The sequence below is a fragment of the Mytilus trossulus genome, chromosome 2, assembly GCF_036588685.1.
Source record: "Mytilus trossulus isolate FHL-02 chromosome 2, PNRI_Mtr1.1.1.hap1, whole genome shotgun sequence".
NCBI classification, from domain to species: domain Eukaryota; kingdom Metazoa; phylum Mollusca; class Bivalvia; order Mytilida; family Mytilidae; genus Mytilus; species Mytilus trossulus.
In genome coordinates this window covers 77,577,535-77,599,088 of record NC_086374.1, presented here as the reverse complement: position 1 = coordinate 77,599,088, position 21,554 = coordinate 77,577,535, and the positions used below count along the sequence as shown (strand labels likewise).

Sequence of the window (21,554 nt, the reverse complement as noted above, 5' to 3'; positions counted from 1 at the left end):
GAAACCCATTTATTCAATTTTTGAAGAAATCAAACAAAGTTTAATTTTGGACTCCGATTTGGACCAACTTGAAAACTGGGCCGATAATCAAGAATCTAAGTACATTTTTAGATTCAGCATATCAAAGAACCCAACCGATTAATTTTTTGTCAAAATCAAACGAAGTTTAATTTTGGACCCTTTGGACCTTAATGTAGACCAATTTGAAAACGGGACCAAAAGTTAAAAATCTACATACACAGTTAGATTCGGCATATCAAAGAACCCCAATTATTCAATTTTGATGAAATCAAACAAAGTTTAATTTTGGACCCTTTGGGCCCCTTATTCCTAAACTGTTGGGACCAAAACTCCCAAAATCATTACCAACCTTCCTTTTATGGTCATAAACCTTGTGTTCAAATTTCATAGATTTCTATTTACTTATAATAAAGTTATGGTACGAAAACCAAGAAAATGCTTATTTGGACCCCTTTTTGGGCCCTAATTCGACCAAAACTCTGAAAATGAATCCCAACCTTCCTTTTGTGGTTATAAAATTTGTGTCAAAATTTCATAGATTTCTATTTACTTTTACTAAAGTTATGGTGGGAAAACCAAGAAAATGCTTATTTGGACCCCTTTTTGGGCCCTAATTCGACCAAAACTCCCAAAATCATTACCAACCTTCCTTTTATGGTCATAAACCTTGTGTTTAAATTTCATAGATTTCTATTTACTTATACTAAAGTTATGGTGCGAAAACCAAGAAAAATGCTTATTTGGGTCCCTTTTTGGCCCCTTTTTCCTAAACTGTTGGGGCCTCAACTCCCAAAATCAATACCAACCTTCCTTTTGTGGTCATAAACATTGTGTTTAAATTTCATTATTTTCTATTTACTTAAACTAAAGTTATTGTGCGAAAACCAAGAATAATGCTTATTTGGGCCCTTTTTTGGCCCCTAATTCCTACACTGTTGAAACCAAAACTCCCAAAATCAATCCCAACCTTTCTTTTGTGGTCATAAACCTTGTGTCAAAACTTCATAGATTTCTATTAACTTAAACTAAAGTTATAGTGCGAAAACCAAGAAAATGCTTATTTGGGCCCTTTTTGGCCCCTAATTCCTAAAATGTTGGGACCAAAACTCCAAAAATCAATACCAACCTTCCTTTTGTGGTCATAAACCTTGTGATAGAATTTTATAGATTTATATTCACTTTTACTAAAGTTAGAGTGCGAAAACTAAAAGTATTCGGACGACGACGACGACAATGACGCAGACGACGACGCCAACGTGATAGCAATATACGACGAAATTTTTTTCAAAATTTGCAGTCGTATAAAAACTAAATACATTTGTAGATTCAGCATATCAAAGAACCCCAAGGATTAAATTTTTGTCAAAATCAAACTAAGTTTAATTTTGGACCCTTTGGGTCCCTTTTTCCTAAACTGTTAAGACCAAAACTCCCAAAATCACTACCAACCTTCCTTTAAAGGTCATAAACCTTGTGTTCAAATTTCATAGATTTCTATTTACTTATAATAAAGTTATGGTACGAAAACCAAGAAAATGCTTATTTGGACCCCTTTTTGGGCCCTAATTCGACCAAAACTCTGAAAATGAATCCCAACCTTCCTTTTGTGGTTATAAACTTTGTGTCAAAATTTCATAGATTTCTATTTACTCTTACTAAAGTTACTGTGCGAAAACCAAGAAAATACTTATTTGGGCCTTTTTGGACCCCTAATTCCTAAACTGTTGGGACCAAAACTTACAAAACCAATCCCAACCTTCCTTTTATGGTCATAAACCTTGTGTTTCAATTCCATAGATTTCTATTAACTTATATTAAAGTTATTGGTACACAAACCAAGAAAAATGCTTATTTGGGCCCCTAATTCCTAAACTGTTTGGACCTCAACTCCCAAAAGCAATCCCAACCTTTCTTTTGAGGTCATAAACCTTGTGTTTAAATTTCATTGATTTCTATTTACTTATACTTAAGTTATAGTGCTAAAACCAAGAATAATGTTTATATGGGCCCTTTTTTGGTCCCTAATTCCTAAACTGTTGGAACCAAAACTCCCAAAATCAATTCCAACCTTCCTTTTGTGGTCATAAACCTTATGTCAAAATTTCATAGATTTCTATTCACTTAAACTAAAGTTGTAGTGCGAAAACCAAGAAAATGCTTATTTTTGGCCTTTTTTGGTGTCATACCACTTATTACTCCCCTAAAATTTGGAATGAGTAGGCCTACTCAGACAAAAAATAGTGCATTTGATGTCATTGTTCACCTAAACTAACCAATGAATTTGCAGAAATGAAACTTTTGTTGAAAGAGAAATATATCAAGACCATTTTGAGCCAAATTTTATCTGTCTAAGAGTTTGCATTTAAAATTGAGGATTAATACACTCCATGGTATACTAATTTAAGATTTTCAGAAAACCAGGGGTTATTTTTAGTGGTACCTCCTTTCGGAAGCTCTCTTCTTACTTATATGATTTAGAATGTATATTGAAAATTGGCATGCAGAAAGGTGACACCTCTACAATTCAGGACATACCTAGTTTCTATGAAGTTAAACTTGAGTGAAAATATTTAGAAAGCTGTGAAAATTGCAAAATTTGGTTGAACAGATAGGGACTTTTAATTGGTGGTATGACACCTTTAAGGCCCCTAATTCCTAAAATGTTGAGACCAAAAGTCCCAAAACCAATCCCAACCTTCCTTTTGTGGTCATAAACCTTGTGTTAAAATTTATTAGATTTCTATTCACTTTTACTAAAGTTAGAGTGCAAAAGTTAAAAGTACTCAAGCGACACAGACGACAACCACGCAGACGATGACACCAACTTGATACCAATATACGACCAATTTTTTTCAATTTTTGCAGTCGTATAAAAATGTCTTATAACTTTTTATCCTCATGAAAAAGCTAATTTTGGTGATTGTTTTTAAGCCTTAATTTATTCATCTTATCTAATAGAATTTCGAGAAGTACACAGTGTTATATGTGTAATTTGATAACAAGTGACCTTTCTCTATCATTGTCTATATAAAAGATATAATTTTGTTTTTTCAACAAATTTTTACCAACTGCCCAATTAAATTTCACAAAAAACCTGAAAAATAATGAAAAATTTAGAGCCCATTTGTTTCTAGCCTAGACGATGTAAACTATTACGCGCATAGTCGTTTAATCCATTTGTTTCTAACATTATTTGGTCAACGTTGACATAGTTCATATTAACGATGTACGCGCATAATCGTTCAGACAAGTAAACGATGAATTTGTTTCTGCATCTGGGTTTTTTAAAAATAATTACAAGCACGTGCTGTTTTCTCAAAGTCCTGGTTATTTATTTCCTGCACTTTTACCTGTTTGTTTACAGTGTGTGAGTGTAATCTTTTTCTGTCTGACTACGGGGGTTGATATAGTTTATTAAACGATGTATTTGTTTCTAGCAGCTTAACGTTTACTAAACGATAGTCATCGATGACAAAATTTCGGGTTAGAAACAAATGCACTCTTAGTAAGTACTTATATTATCTGAGGAGACATAATTGACACATTCATATATGTTTTAACAGGTGTTAATCACTATTTCCATTTTGTTAACAAACAAAAGGTGAGCTTGGGTATTAAAATATTATTGTCTTAATTGCAATATTAATAAAGTTAAAGTGGTTATTTGTCATTATTTGTTTGAAAGTGTTTAACAGTTGATGTAATTAGAAAGCACAAGCACATATCATAAAATTTATGGAAAACCAAATTTATTCAAATTGTAAAAAAATGAAATCCGATTTAAAATTCCATTTTGAGTTATGTGGGCTCATATATGTTGACCATCAAAGTCAAATAGACAACTTTCGAGATCAATGCATTTACGTCAAAAATTCTGGTTTTAGTGAACATCATTCGTGCATTAAGGGGCATCGTCACTTTCGTTCAAATGTTGAGCAATTGGTTGAGGAAACTTTAATGATATATTGCACGAATTATTCGGCAAATTAAATTCTAACAATTGACAATCAGCACTGCTGTCATTAGGGAATTGAAATTAAGTACTTACAAAACAAACATTATTTCTAGTTTATCCTGCACAATGACGTTCACTAAGACCCTTGATGAACGCTAATAGTGCAGGGATACAGGCGATCCCCTCTATCTGGTAGATGACGTCATAAAGGCGTGCATAATTGTCAGGTTTTTTCTGGTGACGGATGAACTCGAAAGTGGTCTATTGGATTTGATTTTGAATTTCAATGTAGTTTTATCATAATATTGGGCAAACTTATATGAAATTAGAGTTAATATCAGAAGCGTTTAATCAAGGAACAAAAAATGCTTTCAAGGCATATTCTTGTATTATAGAAGAGCTTAATCTCACAATGAAACATTAGTAAACTGTTAACAAAATAACGCTTGGTAATACAAAACTTATTATATAGATGACACAATTATTCACATTGTAAAGTCCCATCATAGTGAATACTAGTTTCATGATTTTCATTCATGCTTCACATTTTCTTATTTTCGTATTGTCTATCAAAAACTATTTTCATATATATATACAAGATTTGTAATCAGCAAGTAATCTAAGGAATGTAATCTTAAAGTAATCTGAAAGTAATCATGATTACACCTGTTTTTGCAATGTAATCGATTACATTACTATTACTTGTAATAAGAAATGACATGATTACTGATTACATATAGGATTACACTGCAAAATGTAATTCTGTAAGGATTACCCCATGGCTGCCCCCCCCCCCCCCTAACAATAATTTTACCCCAGTTATTTTTGCTTTTTGGCAATACACTAAGCTGTTGAATATTAACCTCCAAAAGACAATATTTGAAGAAATTTTCTTTTAATTTCTGAAATCTGAAATGAGAAAAATTTTCCCACTACAATTTTTTTCACATCTTCCCTTTCCCTTATTCCTCAAAAAAATATTTCCCTCAAGACATGGTCAGTATCTCAATTCAAATTTCTAATGGAGTTTGCAACCATAATTATCCATTTAAATATATCATAAAAGTTTTAAAATATGAAAAGACATACATATTAATTAATAGTAAGGGGACAAACATTTGATATTCCAAAGGCAGGAGGATTTGTTTTTAATCGGTTATTTATTTTTGTAAACTCCAAGAGGACAGATTATTCATTTTCTGCACTATTGAAGCAAAATTTTTCATTTTCACAACCATATTTTTGATATTCGAAAACATACAATTTTTTTAATGATTTGTTTATTATAAATAATTCATATAGTATAGTCAAGTCATTATGTACCATTTAATTAGATTAACCATCCCGCTTTGTAGAAATGAATCTTTTAAATTCCCAACTGCATATACATGTATTGCATACATACATAGTATTAAAGTTTTGTTATAACAAGGTACTTTTAAATGTATTGGCAAACATACTACGGCGAGCGGAGCGAGGCAAAATGTTTTTGGAAGGGTTTTGGAGCCACTGAAGGCCAAAGAAGCTATAGAACAAATGATGCAAAATCATGCTTTCTGGGTGTTCTGAAGACCCTTTCATATAAATCTAAAATTGAAGTTTTGTTTGAATAATTTTTTGACAATTTTCGGTCTCAAAGCAAAATGAATAAATTCAGCGTAAGACTGAAGTTTCTAGGGACAACATCAGAAGACCAATGTGCATGATAAAGCAAAAATGGAATTCACATAGTTAAGTCTGTGGCTGCTGTTTTTTTTTAAAACTCATTAACAAGTTCATAACAAAATACTAGATTACAAAAGCAATGCAACTCTAACAGAATACAGAATGGTAATCAATGAACAAAAGACAAATAAATAAGAAACATTGATCCCGAAAAATAATTAGGGCTATAAGTCTGATGGAAAACAGAACTTTCAAGGCCGTGAACTCATTTTGATATGAAGACAAGCATTTGGTTTCGAAATTTCCTACATGTAGTTATGGCCCTTTTAATAAAAGTGAGGTAAGGTTTCCTGAGACAATAAACCTCAAGTTAAAAAGACTGGTTTTTCCCCTTTTTGGCCCCTTATTCCTAAACAGTTGGGACCATAACCCCCAAAAGATCTCCCAAATTTCCTTTAGTGGTTATAAACCTTGTTTTAAAATGTTATTGATTGCTATTTTCTTATACTAAAGTTATTATCCGGAAACCATATGTCTTCAGAGGGCGAAGGAGACAACATAATACTAATACACGACCAAATTTTTTTAAATTTTTGCAGTTGTATAAAAATAAATTGAAAGCTAATAACCTTAAGACAATCATCGACTTGTTTGTTTGCTTTTTGGCCTTGAATGTTTTTCACTAATATTTTGTTAACTGTGCATTTGCATTCAGGTATCGCAGATCAAATTCATTCGTTCATAGTGTGTTAATTTACGTTTTTTGATTGATTTAAGCCTATCAATTGATATTTTATTGTGTGGTTTTCTATGTTGTGATGTTATGCTATTGTTTCAGAAAAAGGGAGAAGGTTTGGTACCATCAAAATGTTTAATCCCCCTGCAAATGTTTGCACCTGTTCTAAGTCAGGAATCTGATGTACAGTAGTTGTCATTGGTTTATGTAATTGATACATGTTTCTCGTTTCTCGTTTTTTTTTTATATAGATTAGACTGTCATGACTGTTGCTTTTCCGGTTTGAATGGTTTTACACTAGTAATTTTGGGGCCTTTTATAGCTTTTTGTTTGGTGTGAGCCAAGGCTCTGTGTTGAAGGCTGTACATTGACCTATAATTGTTTACTTTTATAAATTGTTATTTGGATGGAGAGTTGTCTCATTGGCACTCACACCATATCTTCCTATATCAGGTGAAATACACTGACAATAGTAGCATAGTGATTAACTTGATCAAGGGTCCTTATAAACACCCATCCTAAAAGGTTCTTTTGTGTCATTTAAGTTTTGTTTACCACTGTGGATGTTTATTACATGTTCATACCAATATTTGTTGATTGAGGAACACTTATATTTTTGTGGATGCGTTTCCAAAGTCTGCATACAAGCTTTTAGAAAGTGAATTCTTTTTTGAACATTTATCTACTGTACTCCTACAAATAAAAATTCTCAAGGGTTCCGCGGAACCCAGTGTCTCGCCTACTTATGCTGTTAATTGCAGGCTCAACAAAAGAGGAATAAAATCAATAAAAATATTCCTCTTGATACTATCTTATGATTCTAAGAAACTTCTGTCCAAGTTTGGTAAAAATACAGTATGTTTTGAAAACTTTAACTGCAGACTGTCTGTAACGTAAACTGGAAGAAAAAAGTCCATTTATAAGTAAAATACAGATACACAGGTACAAATTTTTTTACAAAATTTTCTTATAGATACTAGCTTTTGATCATAAACAAGCTTCTGTCCAAGTTTGTTACAGGTCCAAAATAGTATAAGAAAGTTATTTAAATTTTAAAAACTTTAACCACAGAGTGAATGCGTTGTTTTCTTGCAGAAAATCTAAGTCCATTAAAAAGTAAAATGCACAAAAAAATGGATTTATTTGTTAACAAAATTTACTTCTGGATACTATGTTATGATCATAAACAAGCTATTGTCTAAGTTTGGTACAAACCCAGGATAGTTTTAAGAAAGTTATTAAAATTTCAAAAACTTTAACCACAGAGTGAATGTTTTTTCCTGGCAGAAAAACTAAGTCCATTTTAAAGTAAAATATGGAAAAAATGGAATTTTATTTTTCCAAAATTTCCTTCTTGATACTATCTTATGATCATAAACAAGCTTCTGTATAAGTTTGGTACAAATACAGTATAGTTTAAGAAAGTTATTAAAATTTCAAAAACTTAAACCACAGAGTGAATGTAATGTTTCCTGGCAGAAAAACTAAGTCCATTTATAAGTAAAATACGGAAAAAATGGAATTCTATTTTCACAAAATTTACTTCTGCACACTATGTTATGAACATAAACAAGCTTCTGTCCAAGTTTGGTAGAAATCCAGTTTAGTTTAAGAAAGTTATTAAAATTTCAAAAACTTTAACCACAGAGTGAATATTTGTTGACGCTGCCGACGGAATGTAGGATCGCTATGTCTCGCTTTTTCGACTAAAGTCGAAGGCTCGACAAAAATGAATCCACAGTATCTCACCTGTGATACAAAGTCATGCACTGTTTGTAATCTATCCCCTGATGGAAACACATTGGTTAATGAAGAACCATCTGGCAGTCGTATCTGAAGACGAGCTTGTTCTCTGTAATAATAATCTTTAAATAAACATCTTTTATTAGAAATAGTAAATTACTGCCTGAAAACTAAATCACATTTTCAACATTAATTAATAAATGTTAATCTTATACAAATTTTGATTAACCAAGGAAGTGCTTGCAAATGTTGATCTAAAATAAAGAAGTTGTTCGCCCAACCATTTCTTAATTAAAGGACAAATAACATATCAAAAGTTGGCAGCTGATGAATAAAATGGTGTTTAAAAGTTTCTACGTGTCATAGCAACACACAATTATTTACATGACATGTCTTCAACTTATAATTTGTTTATAAGTTTATAGTTTCCTTTTTACAATGCGATGACCTTGAGGTATCTCTGTAATTGTTTTGCGGGAAAATATCAATGGCTTCTCATATCCATTTAAAAAAAAAACGTTTTTTTTTTTAAAGAAGAGTGTCACCATGCACTTGTACTGCACTATAATTAGAATAGTAGAATAGAATGATATACAAATAGATGAAAACATATATACATGCAACCTTAATATTAATTTAATATATAACAACAAACCAGTGTATACTCTGCGACTATTATTATATTAGTATAATAGTCCTAGGTATACTGATTTGTATCACTACAATATAATAGTTATTATGGTGCTGTTGAATTTCCTGTCATTTATTCATCATCCACGCACTAACTTATATCAGAAAATAAATCTCTATAAATTAAGCGCAATATCAGGTATAGAGATGTGATCTGTTTCTGTGACATGTGCTTTTGACCATTCACAAGAACCTGCAGTCATCCGATATTCAGTACTTCAGTTCTTTGATTTTGCATTGGTGTTGTTTTGTACACTTTTAATGCATTTATATATATATTGCGTGGTGTTTGGAAATTTTAAAATTGTACCAGCATCACTGATGTTTGCTTTAACTGTTTTTTTTTTCTTGTATAAATTTCAAGATTGTGATAGTTTTATAATTAGAATAGATTGACATGATTCATTTTACATCATGATCGTATTGATGAAGGATATCTGCTACCCAAAATATCTAACATTTGTTCATTTTATTATTATTTTATGGTGATGTTTTACTCTTTTAGACTTGTTATATATATATTGATTGCAAGGTACTAACATTCCATAATACAAAACCTGAGTTATTCATAAGGATAGTTAGGGACAGACAGACAGATAAAAAGACATATAGATTTTTATTTGATACCTTTTCTTTGCTTCAGCCTCACTGTTAATTTTATTCTGGGCTAATTCTTTGGTTTGTTTCATTTCCTCTTTCTGTTTTTCTTGTGTTTCTCTATCTTTTCTGTATTTAGCTGCTCTTTCGGCCCTAAGAGATATTCAAACAGATAGAAATAACTTGTAGAAAGATTGGAAGGCTGAGCTCTTTCCATAATTTCAATGCATATGTTAGTTTTCCACATTGAGACATGATTGTATATTTATCAAATTACTTCCATTCTTGAGAGTCTGATTCAGTAGATGAAATGAGCTAAACTACAAAGTATATATTTGTACTGAAACTGAACTTGGGAAAGATGATTAGTTAAAGAGTTTAATGAACTGGAATAACACACCAGTGGAAACTTTTAAAATGGTAGAATAATATCTATATTCTTGTATTTGTCTAGTTATAAAATGTCTCTTTGGTCACATTTATTATATATAATTTAGTCTGAATGCCAAAAACAGATATAAACTAAAATTAAAAATCTATTGTTCAGAGAAAAAATGAAGGTCATTCCACATCAATTTTCACAGTTATTCAAAAGAAGCTTGTTCCCGTTACTCAAAGTTGAAATTGGCACCCAATTATAAGTTTCTTCATTCTGATGTGATAAATAAATGGTTTCTGTATACTTTTGAGTGAAATAAGGGAGATGATGTGTTACTTCTGGTGAAATATCACTTCCTGTCTCATAAGATAGATTCTTTCACACTGATTCTAAAAAGTATAGTTTCTATATACTTTTGCCTGTAAAACAAGAGATAATTGGCTACTTAACTTAAGTCCATACGGTCCAGCTGGTAATACATGTTATTTAAATGGGTTAAATTTAAACAAACATTTATCGAAATCTTCATTTTAAGTTTTACAAAGTGTTATTTCAATTAGATGGATAAAATGAACAAGCGAAACATTTGAAATTAAATATTTGTTGAACTGTACATCTGAATCCTATTTTTGTAACTCTTGCACTAGGTGACACTTGCTACCACAAGTAACGTAATATTTGTTTACATTTACATGTTTGCAGTTCATGCATGTTCCTAAACTTTGTATTTTTTTTGGTTATATTCTAAAACAATTGTCCTCCCGCATTATGCTTACTCCCAATATCTTCAATTTCAGTGAGCAAAATTTAATACAGAAAAAAATGTAATGTATTACATCGACATGCTAACTATAAGAGATTAAAAGATTTAATTAGCGTGCTTTTTTAAAGTAAAATCTAAAGTGTGTATTTCAATTACAATTGAACTTTTTATATCAATTTTAGAGTTAAGTTGTGTTGATCTGTTATATGCATTTGTAACTTATAAACTTGACTAGTCTTAATATAAGTCAGACCGTACACATACTGTCCGACCATATGAGTATTCTGAAAAGTACGCATACGGTCCAGACTGTACGCCTACGGTCCAAATACTCATATGGTCTGGAACATTTATATTACAAAATACAAGGATTATCCCAGTCATGAAAAAGTGCAAATTGGCTACTTCTGGTTTTCTCAAGGTCAATTCCAGATAATATTTTTCAAGGTCATATATCACCAAACCTTTTGTAAGTTCATATGGCTTTATAATGAACCAAGCTGAAGTAATAATCAATTAACCTTATAATTATACATTTCAGGGGCACTCCTATAAGATGCCATTAATTGTTTCAGACCAAATGTAACATATATTTATTACATTAAAGCAAACATTTTGCACTTCTTTTTTTTACTGTTACGGAGGAGATATTCAAACTAGAGGCTCTAAAGAGCCTGTGTCGCTCACCATGGTCTATGTGAATATTAAATAAAGGAAGCAGATGGATTCATGACACAATTGTGTTTTGGTGATAGTGATGTGTTTGTACATCTTACTTTACTGAACATTCTTGCTGCTTTGTATTATCTCTATCTATAAAGAACTTGTAGTTTCAGTAGTTTCAGGGGAAAATGTTATTTAAAATTTACAAATTTTATGAAAATTGTTGAAAAAATTACTATACAGGACCATTTCTCCTTAGGGGGTCAACTGACCATTTCAGTCATGTTGATTTATTTGAAAATCTTACTTTGCTGAACATTATTGCTGTTTACAGTTTATCTCTATCTATTATAATATTCAAGATAATAACCAAAAACAGTAAAATTTCCTTCAAATTACCAATTCAGGGGCAGCAACCAAACAACAGGTTGTCTGATTCATCTGAAAATTTCAGGGCAGATAAATCTTGACCTGACAAACAATTTTACCTCTTGTCAGATTTGCTCTAAATGCTTTGGTTTTTGAGTTTTAAGCCAAAAACTGCATTTGACCCCTCTGATCTATTTTTAGCCATGGCAGCCATCTTGGTTGGTTGGTAGGGTCACAAGACACAATTTTTTAAACTAGATACCCTAATGATGATTGTGGCCATGTTTGGTTTAATTTGGCCCAGTAGTTTCAGAGGAGAAGATTTTTGTAGAAGAAGTTAACGACGACGGACGCGGGTCGCTGGACTCAAAGTGATGGGAAAGAGCTAAAAATGAAAAGTCAAAATTTAGAACATGACCTTGACCTTTGACCTCAAATATATTTTTATGAACCCAGGACCTCAAATCAAGTACCTTAGGTCTGTATTACTTACCATTCATGTGATACATTGACATATCACTTTAGGAGGCTTGAGGGTACCAAAAAATTAGCAAAAATTGAAACATTTGTTTTTTCATTACAATTTTTTTTTTTCATTACACTATTTCTTGTTACTTTATGATATGGTACAGAAATCAACCAAAAAATTCAATTCGTTTTGGCCCCAGATGACTTTTAAAATGTTTATATCATTGAAAAAGCTCCGAATTATCTCCCTTTGCAGGTATGAATGGGTACAGATAATTGTGAAACTGGCCATGGGCATGCTCAAAAAGACAAATATCAGATTTATCTGGCATGCACAAATCATCAAGTTTTATAAGTTCTAAGCACTATTAGCAAAATGCTGCATACATCATATTACATGATTAATTTAAGTAAAATCATTGATATTCAATTGCATATATCACTACAAACCAGTAAAAGTCTGAAATGGCCTATATTTGTACTAGACTGTACTGATTTTAACTCGACCAGTCTGAATTGGTCTGAAATTTATTTGATAATACTCGACTGTAGTCTGAACCATACCTAACAGTCTGAATTTGTACTTGACCAGTCTGAACCATCTGGACCTAGTCTGAATCATACTCGACCTAGTCTGAACCATACTTGATCTAGTTTGAACCGTACTTGACCTAGTCTGAACCATACTCGACCAAGTCTTAACCAACCTAGACCTATTCATTGTAGTATCAACTGAATTTTATCAACTTAGGAAATATTTTTAATAAAAATGAAATTGAAATGAAACAACTTGATATTAAAAATGTATTCAATATAGTATTGAAATTAAAATTTCACAATAATCAATCATAATATAACTTCAACACAATATTAATCAACACTTACATAATAATATATTATATATCAAAATTAAAATACAAATAAAACAAGCAAATAATCTAAAAAATGAATTGTGACTAATTCAATATTATTAAAAATTTTATGAATATTTCTCAGGTATTTTATTGTAACTGGACTATTTTCGCCATTAACTTAAAAGGGAAACTCAGCAAAAAAAATGAAAAATTGATATTTTGTTCTTGAAGAATAATAAACCACATGTTCATCAATAAAAAAGTTTAATTCTGTATGTAAAGAGATTAAAATCGATTTTTGAAATTAATTATCAGTTCTTGGAAATCGCCATCTTGTCGGCATAAACGATATAAAATGTCACATGACTTCTGGTGATATCTATAAACCACAAAGAACAAACAGATTCAGGGATTACCAACCGTGCGTTATCATTAATCAATCGGGTATTGCCGTAGACGTCATACATTGTTGAAATGTCTTGCTAAATGTAGGGTTGTTCTGTCAAACAAGGTCATGACAAAAGTGTACATAGTTTTCCCGATCCCACAACACAAGAAAGACATGCAATGCATGGTTGTGCAGTCTTAAAGTAATAGCAAAAAGTTTCATCTATAGCAAGCTAAGTTGGTGTGTGACAACCATTTTGAACAACCTTCTTTTGAGATAGATTGGTAATTATATTCTTTTAATAACAAAATAACCTAGATTAGTGCTGATAGCTATAGTTATCAAATCCTTATATGATAAGATCTCGTTGATAAACACATATACAGATTGTGAGCTTAAAAGAAAGATGACCCCAAATTTTTATCTTATTTTTCTTTTGAGTATAGGATAAAGTTTATTTATAGAAAAAAATAGTGAAATCCTATATTTAACTGATTTGATTTAGTACCACAAGCCCCCTTGAGTCAAATTCAAAAAGGGAAATAACTGTTATATGGAGTCTACGAATTGATTAAAATTTGACAAATCATCCTGGTGATTAGCAATTAGTATAATAAATTTGAGTTTCTTCAATGGTTACGGAGGAGGAGATAACAGTGTTTGGGGAGATAACTCTTACAATAAAAAGTCTTCGACTAAACAGGGTCAGTCTCAAAAGTGCAATAACTGTTCCATATCATTTGCAAAAAACTTAACTGACGAAACCACAATACAAGTTTTGATCTTTGGTGGAAGACGAAAACAAAATTATCAGAACAAATACAATAAAGCTAAGTTTCTGTATACATTTTTTCTATTATAAGAGAGTTGTGTACCATCAGTCATGTATTTAAAAGACATATACCAACAGGCAACATCGTAGTGTCATCAGACTTTTGCAAGTTTAAACAAATATACCTGTCTTTTTCTAATTCTTGTTTTATTCTCTCCCTTTCTTTAGTCTTTTCTGTCCTCTCATTGGCTAACTGCTCCTGTAACTCTTTTCTTTTCTTTTCTTCTTGAAATTGCTTAAGTTTGGCCATATCCTGTCCCAATTTTCTTCTTTCTATTTCTTTTTGTCTTCTTCCTTCTTCCTCTATTTCTTGTTTTTGCAATCTTTTTTCTTCAATCTTTTGTTTTGCTCTATAACAACAAAATCAAAGTTCAAGGAATATTTGATAATGCCAAAACAAAAAGGCTTCATGTCAAATAAAAGTGTGGAACACTGATTTATCCTAAACTGTTGGGACCATAAACCCCAAAATCAATCCCATCCTTCCTTTTGTGGTCATAAACCTTGTGTTTAAATGTCAAAAATTTCTTTTTATTTGTACTAAAGTTATTGTACGAAAACCAAACAACGACGACATGATTCCAATATTGTAAACCAACTTATTTTCGCTAGCGATTTATTTTTGTGACATTCATGAGTAGAAAAATAACGCGAATATAAATCGTCGCACATATGTATAACTGAGATCTTTACTTATCAAACTACATCGTAGATAAGAAAATATTGAATTTAAATAGATTAAAAGTGGACTAGAAATCATAAAACACGAAATAAAGTATATGCGAAAATAAGTTGGTCTACAGTATACAAATATACTTACAAAAACTGCATTTTATCTCTATGTTCTATTTTTAGCCATGTCTTCCATGTTGGTTGGCAGGCAGTACTGTCATTGGACACACTTTTAAACTAAATACCCTGATGATGATTGTGGCAAAGTTTAGTTAAAGGACAAGATTCACTTTAGGCCAAATATAGCCTTGAATTTCACTTAATCTTAAAATTTCAAAATGGCCATTATTTTTTTTTTTAATTGACCTATGTCAAAAGAATCATTTCTTTGTTAAAAGAAGTCTTTTCACAAGAGTGGCTTAAAAATCGACACATTCTGGATAAAGTGGCAAAATACAACGATTTTTGTGCATTTTTTTTTAGACCTAAATGCTTGAGGAAACCAGTTGCCACAACCTTGGATCTAAAATGTTCTGTATTCAATATTTGAATCATACAAAGACAAAAAATAAATGACTGGTAGACAGGTTGACAGGTTGAAAGATTGACAATGTGTTGAAAATGTAAATATTTTTATGATTCTCTGGTTGACAGGTTGACAGTGTTAAAAATGTAAATATTTTATGGTTGACTGACTGACAGGTTGACAATTTTTAAAATATAATAAAAAGTAAGTTATGGTTGACAAGTCAACAAGTTGACAGGTTGACAGGTTGAATAGTCGACAAGTTGACTGGTTGATAGCATTAAAAAGTGTAAAGTAGAATTATTATTGACTGGTAGACAGATCCACATGTCGACAGGTTGACAATTTCATTTCAGAAATGGAAACTGTAAAAATGGTAAACAGGTTGACAGTCGACAGATAACAGTTATAAGTCAAGACTTCTTAAAAAGTTTAAAAACTGAAGTTAATTTTATTTTACTTAGAATCATATTCAAAACAGTGTGGCTGTGGCCATTGATTGACGTCCTTAATTCATTCAATGACTGGGACAGATTATGTGAACGTTTGTCTGTAACGACACTGCTCACTACTTACTTATTATAGAATTTAAACTGTAGGGTCACCCATGGTTCTTAAACGTCTTTAATAATGAAATAATCCGAAAAATTCATCAGTAATAACCTCTATGTTTTTATTTATATTATTGATATAAATCATAACATCGTGTTATTCATGATTAATTTTTCGAATTACTTTATTTAGGTATTGAGTGTCTTTAACAAGTACATAGTGAGCAGTGGTCGTTACAGACAAACATTCACATAATCTGTCTCAGTCAATGGAATAATTTAGGACGTCAATCAATGGCCACAGCCACACTGTTTTGCATATGATTGTAATTACAATTTAGTTTTTTTTTTGGCAAATAAATAAACCTATTTACTTGTTTTATTGTAACATTAAACCTGTCAACCTGTCGACCTTATCACTTATTAACCTGTCGACCTTATCACTTATTAACCTGTCGACCTTATCACTAACCTGTCGACCTTAACACTTGTCAACCTGTTGACCCTTACGCTTGTCAACCTGTTGACCTTAACACTTGTCAACCTGTCAACTTTTACCCTTGTCAACCTTTATTGTGTCAACCAGTTGACCTGTCAGTCTCTCAACTTTTACCCTTGTCAACCTTTATTGTGTCAACCTGTTGACCTGTCAGTCTGTCAACTTATTTACATATAAACCGATTTACTTCTCAAATTAAACCAATTTATTACTCTGTTCTTCCGATGGAACTACAGTACCGTTTATCCTACTTGACCCAGAACTTGTATAAGAAAGTGGCTGATAGTTTTGAGGTATATGGACAATTGTTAGAGCTCAGGGTTCTGAACATTTTTGCTCTGACTTTCTTCATTTTCAATAGTTTTCAAAATAATAGACAAAACTTGCATTTTACCCCCATGTTCTTTTTTTACCAAGTCAGCCATCTAAATTGGCAAGCAGGGTCATTTGACACATTTTTAGAACTTTCTAGCATTCAAACAGTTATGTAGACTCATAATATACCATTCTAACATGACGTCCTTCAAACGCTTTGAGTACACACCCGTGGTAAAATATGAATATATTGGTTGGGCTGTTCCGATTGTACTCCCACTTCATATGATTGTTTATGAATGAAGTTCACGACGTCATAGAATAATGACATAATAATTTAAGCATTTTACGGGAAAATACACACTTCTGATACCGAAAATCATCACAACCAGGAAATGTAAACAAACGATGCTAAAATGTGGTATAAGCCCTTTTTTATATACACAGAAGATATATAAAAAAAAATATCATTTAAATTTATCCCAATTTATCTAAACATGTTATTGTAAATAGTTTGAGCATGTCACTAATTCTGTTTGCTCTGTTCTTTACCACCAATCTAAAAGTGCGTTAATTTATGGGAACGGCAAATATTTGCCGCATTTGTCTTATTAGAAACGAAATAATTCATGGGGGCTTGAATATATCTAGATTTTACCACGGGTTGTTCCTTTATGCCGATATTTTACCCCTCGCTATCGCTCAGGGTAAAATATTTGGCATAAAGGGCCAACCCGTGGTAAAATCACGATATATTCAAGCCCTCATGAATTATTTCAATTCTAATAGGACAGACAGACTGAAAGAGGCACAGATGGATGAACAGGGGTTAAACAGTCCCTCCCACCCAACTTTCAAATGTGGGGCAATAAAAATATAAGTACTTCTAATAAAACCATAAATGGGGGCAAAAAATTCAGAAGTTTAAGGAGACCATCTTTGAAAAGGTTTATGACAATGATAACAGATGATGGACAATGACAGGCACCAAGTGATGGCAAAATCCATATAAAAATATATGACATTCTAAGAGCCCCAAAAATCTGATGAGATAAATAAATGTTCACTTGTTAAAAACTGTGGATTCTTTCATTTTTGTGTGCACCAATTTTCATGGATTGAGGAAAAGTTGCATTTTCATTGATATCTAATTTCATTATTTTTGCAAAGTCAGCAAACATTCCTTATGAAAATTTGTTATTCGTTGGAACATTTAAATTCATGGTTCCCAGGTACCCATGTAATCCACAAAAATTGGTATTCAATGAATACTAATGAATCCACGGTAGTTTTGAAATCCTTTACATGTCTACTCTTTCTTCCAAAGCTGGAGCAGCTGAACTATTAGAATCTGTAGTGATGGTATGATTGCTTGATGCTGAATCAGCTTGTGCAGAAGCAGGTTGACCACTGGAAGCTGCTGTTTGTACATTAGACATTTTGATAGATTGTGTGTCCAAAGGAGGAGAGCCATCAGTCTGAGCTCTGTGGTTCTGTAAGAACAAGGCAAACAAGAAACATTATTTGTTTTATCTGCTGAATACTGTCAACAAAAAGGACACGGTCTTCAAAACCTCATTTATATTCCAGATGAAACTTAAATTTGGGGTACTTATGATTAAGACACAGAGTGATACAACCTTAAGAGGTTGAACCCTGAACAGATGGGACATTAGTATGGACATATCATTCAAACTTGACACAGTTCTGAATTAGGTTTGTGATTTAATATTAGACACAGGATAGGTTTGACTGACACAGAATGTCGCTGTGGTCTAAAAAAAAAATAATAATGAAATTGGACATTTACAAAAATGTACCTATAAGGGTCCAATATCCAAAATTGAAATATATGTGATTAGATTCAGCATATCAAGGAACCCCTATAATTCAGTTTTTGATGAAAACACAAAGTATGATTTTGGACCCTATATATGAACCTGTTTATTATGTATCAATTTAAAAACAGAGCCAACCAGATGCTCCGCGGCTGAGGGCCCAGGCTAGCTTTATACGACGGCAGAGGTCGAACCCTGAACAGTTGGGCAAGTATGGACACAACATTCAAGATTGATTATACTGTCAGATTTTAGATTGTGGTCAAATTTTTGACATAATAAAGGTTTCTGACACAAAATAAATGTGGTAAAAAACTTTGCAAATCTATTGCTCTGTACTGTCAGTGTGAAATTGAAGATTTCATCTTCAAAACATTTCAAAAATTTGAAATTTTAAGATAAAACCAGATGCTCCGCAGGGCGTAGCTTTATACGACCGCAGAGGTTGAACCCTGAACGGTTGGGGCAAGTATGGACACAACATTCAAGCTGGATTCCACTCTAAATTTGGATTGTGATTAAATAGTTGACACAGCATAGGTTTCTGACACAGAATGAATGTATTCAAATGAACTTAAAATTTTTGTTTTCTCTTAGAGCAATTCACTATTATGCTGTTGAATATTAATCCTCTCAAAAAAATGTTTGAAGAAATTTTCTTTTTATTTATGAAATTTCAAATGAGAAAAATTGAACCCAATTTTTTATTCACATCCCCCTTTCCCTTATTCCAAAACTAATTTCAATTAAAATATTCTAATGGAGTTTGCAACAATTACTACTCATTTAAATACATCATAAAATATTAAGATGTAAAAAAAACTGCTTGTTATCACTGAATGGTAAAGATTATTTAAATTTACCAGTTGGTAGTAAAAAGTGAATATACATTGTATATTGTATATAACAAAGATTTAAGTTGATTCTGGACAAAGAAAGATAACTCCAATTAAAAAAAATTCTTGCAGATATTTCTTTCTTACTATACTGGACAAAGAAAGATAACTCTTAATTAAAAAAAAAATTGCTATTTCACAATATTGTGAAATTAGATATTTCTTGCCATTGCACAATACTGTGCAATTGAAATGACTTGCTATTGCACAATACTTAATATAATAATTTTAGATCCTGATTTGGACCAACTTGAAAACTGGGCCCATAATCAAAAATCTAAGTACATGTTTAGATTCAGCATATCAAAGAGGCCCAAGAATTTAATTTTTGTTAAAATCAAACTTAGTTTAATTTTGGACCCTTTGCACTTTAATTTAGACCATTTTAAAACTGGGCCAAAAATTAAGAATCTACATACACAGTTAGATTTGGCATATCAAAGAACCCCAATTATTCAATTTTTGATGAAATCAAACAATGTTTAATTTTGGACCTCGATTTGGGCCAACTTGAAAACTGGGCCAATAATCAAAAATCTAAGTACATTTTTAGATTCAGCATATCAAAGAACCCCAAGGTTTCAATTTTTGTTAAAATCAAACTAAGTTTAATTTTGGACCCTTTGGACCTTAATGTAGACCAATTTGAAAACGGGACCAAAAATTAAGAATCTACATCCACAGTTAGATTCGGCATATTAAAGAACCCCAATTATTCAATTTTGATGAAATCAAACAAAGTTTAATTTTGGACCCTTTGGGCCCCTTTTTCCTTAACTGTTGGGACCAAAACTCCCAAAATCAATACCAACCTTCCTTTTATAGTCATAAACCTTATGTTTAAATTTCATAGATTTCTATTTACTTATACTAACGCTATGGTTCGAAAACCAAGAAAAATGCTTATTTGGGTCCCTTTTTGGCCCCTAATTCCTAAACTGTAGGGACAGAAACTCCCAAAATCAATACCAACCTTCCTTTTGTGGTCATAAACATTGTGTTTAAATTTCATTGATTTCTATTCACTTTAACTAAAGTTATTGTGCGAAAACCAAGAATAATGCTTATTTGGGCCCTTTTTTGGCCCCTAATTCCTAAACTGTTGAAACCAAAACTCCCAAAATCAATCCCAACCTTTCTTTTGTGGTCATAAACCTTGTGTCAAAATTTCATAGATTTCTATTAACTTAAACTAAAGTTATAGTGCGAAAACCAAGAAAATGCTTATTTGGGCCCTTTTTGGCCCCTAATTCCTAAAATGTTGGGACCAAAACTCCCAAAATCAATACCAGCCTTCCTTTTATGGTCATAAACCTTGTGTTAAAATTTCATAGTTTTCTATTCACTTTTACTAAAGTTAGAGTGCGAAAACTAAAAGTATTCGGACGACGACGACGACGACGCCGACGACGACGACGACGACGACGCCAACGTGATAGCAATATACGACGAAAATTTTTTCAAAATTTGCGGTCGTATAAAAATATATGCATACCCTTAAAAAATTGTACCCCCCCCCCCCCTTTTGGAGCAAAAACCCCAAACTCAGTGCCAGCCTTTCCTTTGTAGTATGGAACCTTGTAGTACAATTTCAGTGAGATCCATACACTTAAATGCTTCTTTTTTGGTCTTTTTTGGCCCCTAATTCCTACATGTCTGGGGCATTTAACCCCAAACTCAATCCCATTCTTCCCTTTGTTATATGGAACATTGTGGTACAATTTCAGAGAGATCCATACCCTTACACACTAGTTATTCAAATCAAATCAAATATTTTATTGTCATATAAACTTACAGTTTGTGACCAACAAACATATATACATACATATTAAACATACACAATAACAACAGCGTCAAAATTTATAACAACAAACAAGCTGTTAAGAGTCCACTGCCCTCAGTTCTAATGACTTTTTCAAGAAGGATCCTAACTTATTTATTTGTAAAGGCGATGATGGATTTAGTAAATAATGATTTTTTTCTTCTTCATTTAAATTATTAAAGTTATTATTTTCAGTACATATGTGATGAAAAAAGTCATTTCTTAAGAGTTTTATTATACTCACAATAGAGTAAAAAATGTTTCTCATCCTTTAGTACTATTTTACATTTATGGCAAAGTCATTCCTCTCTT

General features: G+C 31.9%; 1 protein-coding gene across 1 annotated transcript in view; it reads right to left on the bottom strand.

Moving 5' to 3' along the window:
* LOC134708039 (UBX domain-containing protein 4-like) overlaps positions 1–21,554 on the bottom strand; it is a 70,143-nt gene that overhangs the window by 13,358 nt on the left and 35,231 nt on the right. The window contains exons 5-8 of the mRNA XM_063568290.1: positions 17,992–18,179; positions 14,249–14,473; positions 9,438–9,560; positions 8,127–8,229 (exon numbers count right to left, since the gene is read on the bottom strand). Of these exons, the coding sequence (XP_063424360.1) occupies positions 8,127–8,229; positions 9,438–9,560; positions 14,249–14,473; positions 17,992–18,179 (639 nt within the window). The remainder of the gene's footprint in view (positions 1–8,126; positions 8,230–9,437; positions 9,561–14,248; positions 14,474–17,991; positions 18,180–21,554) is intronic.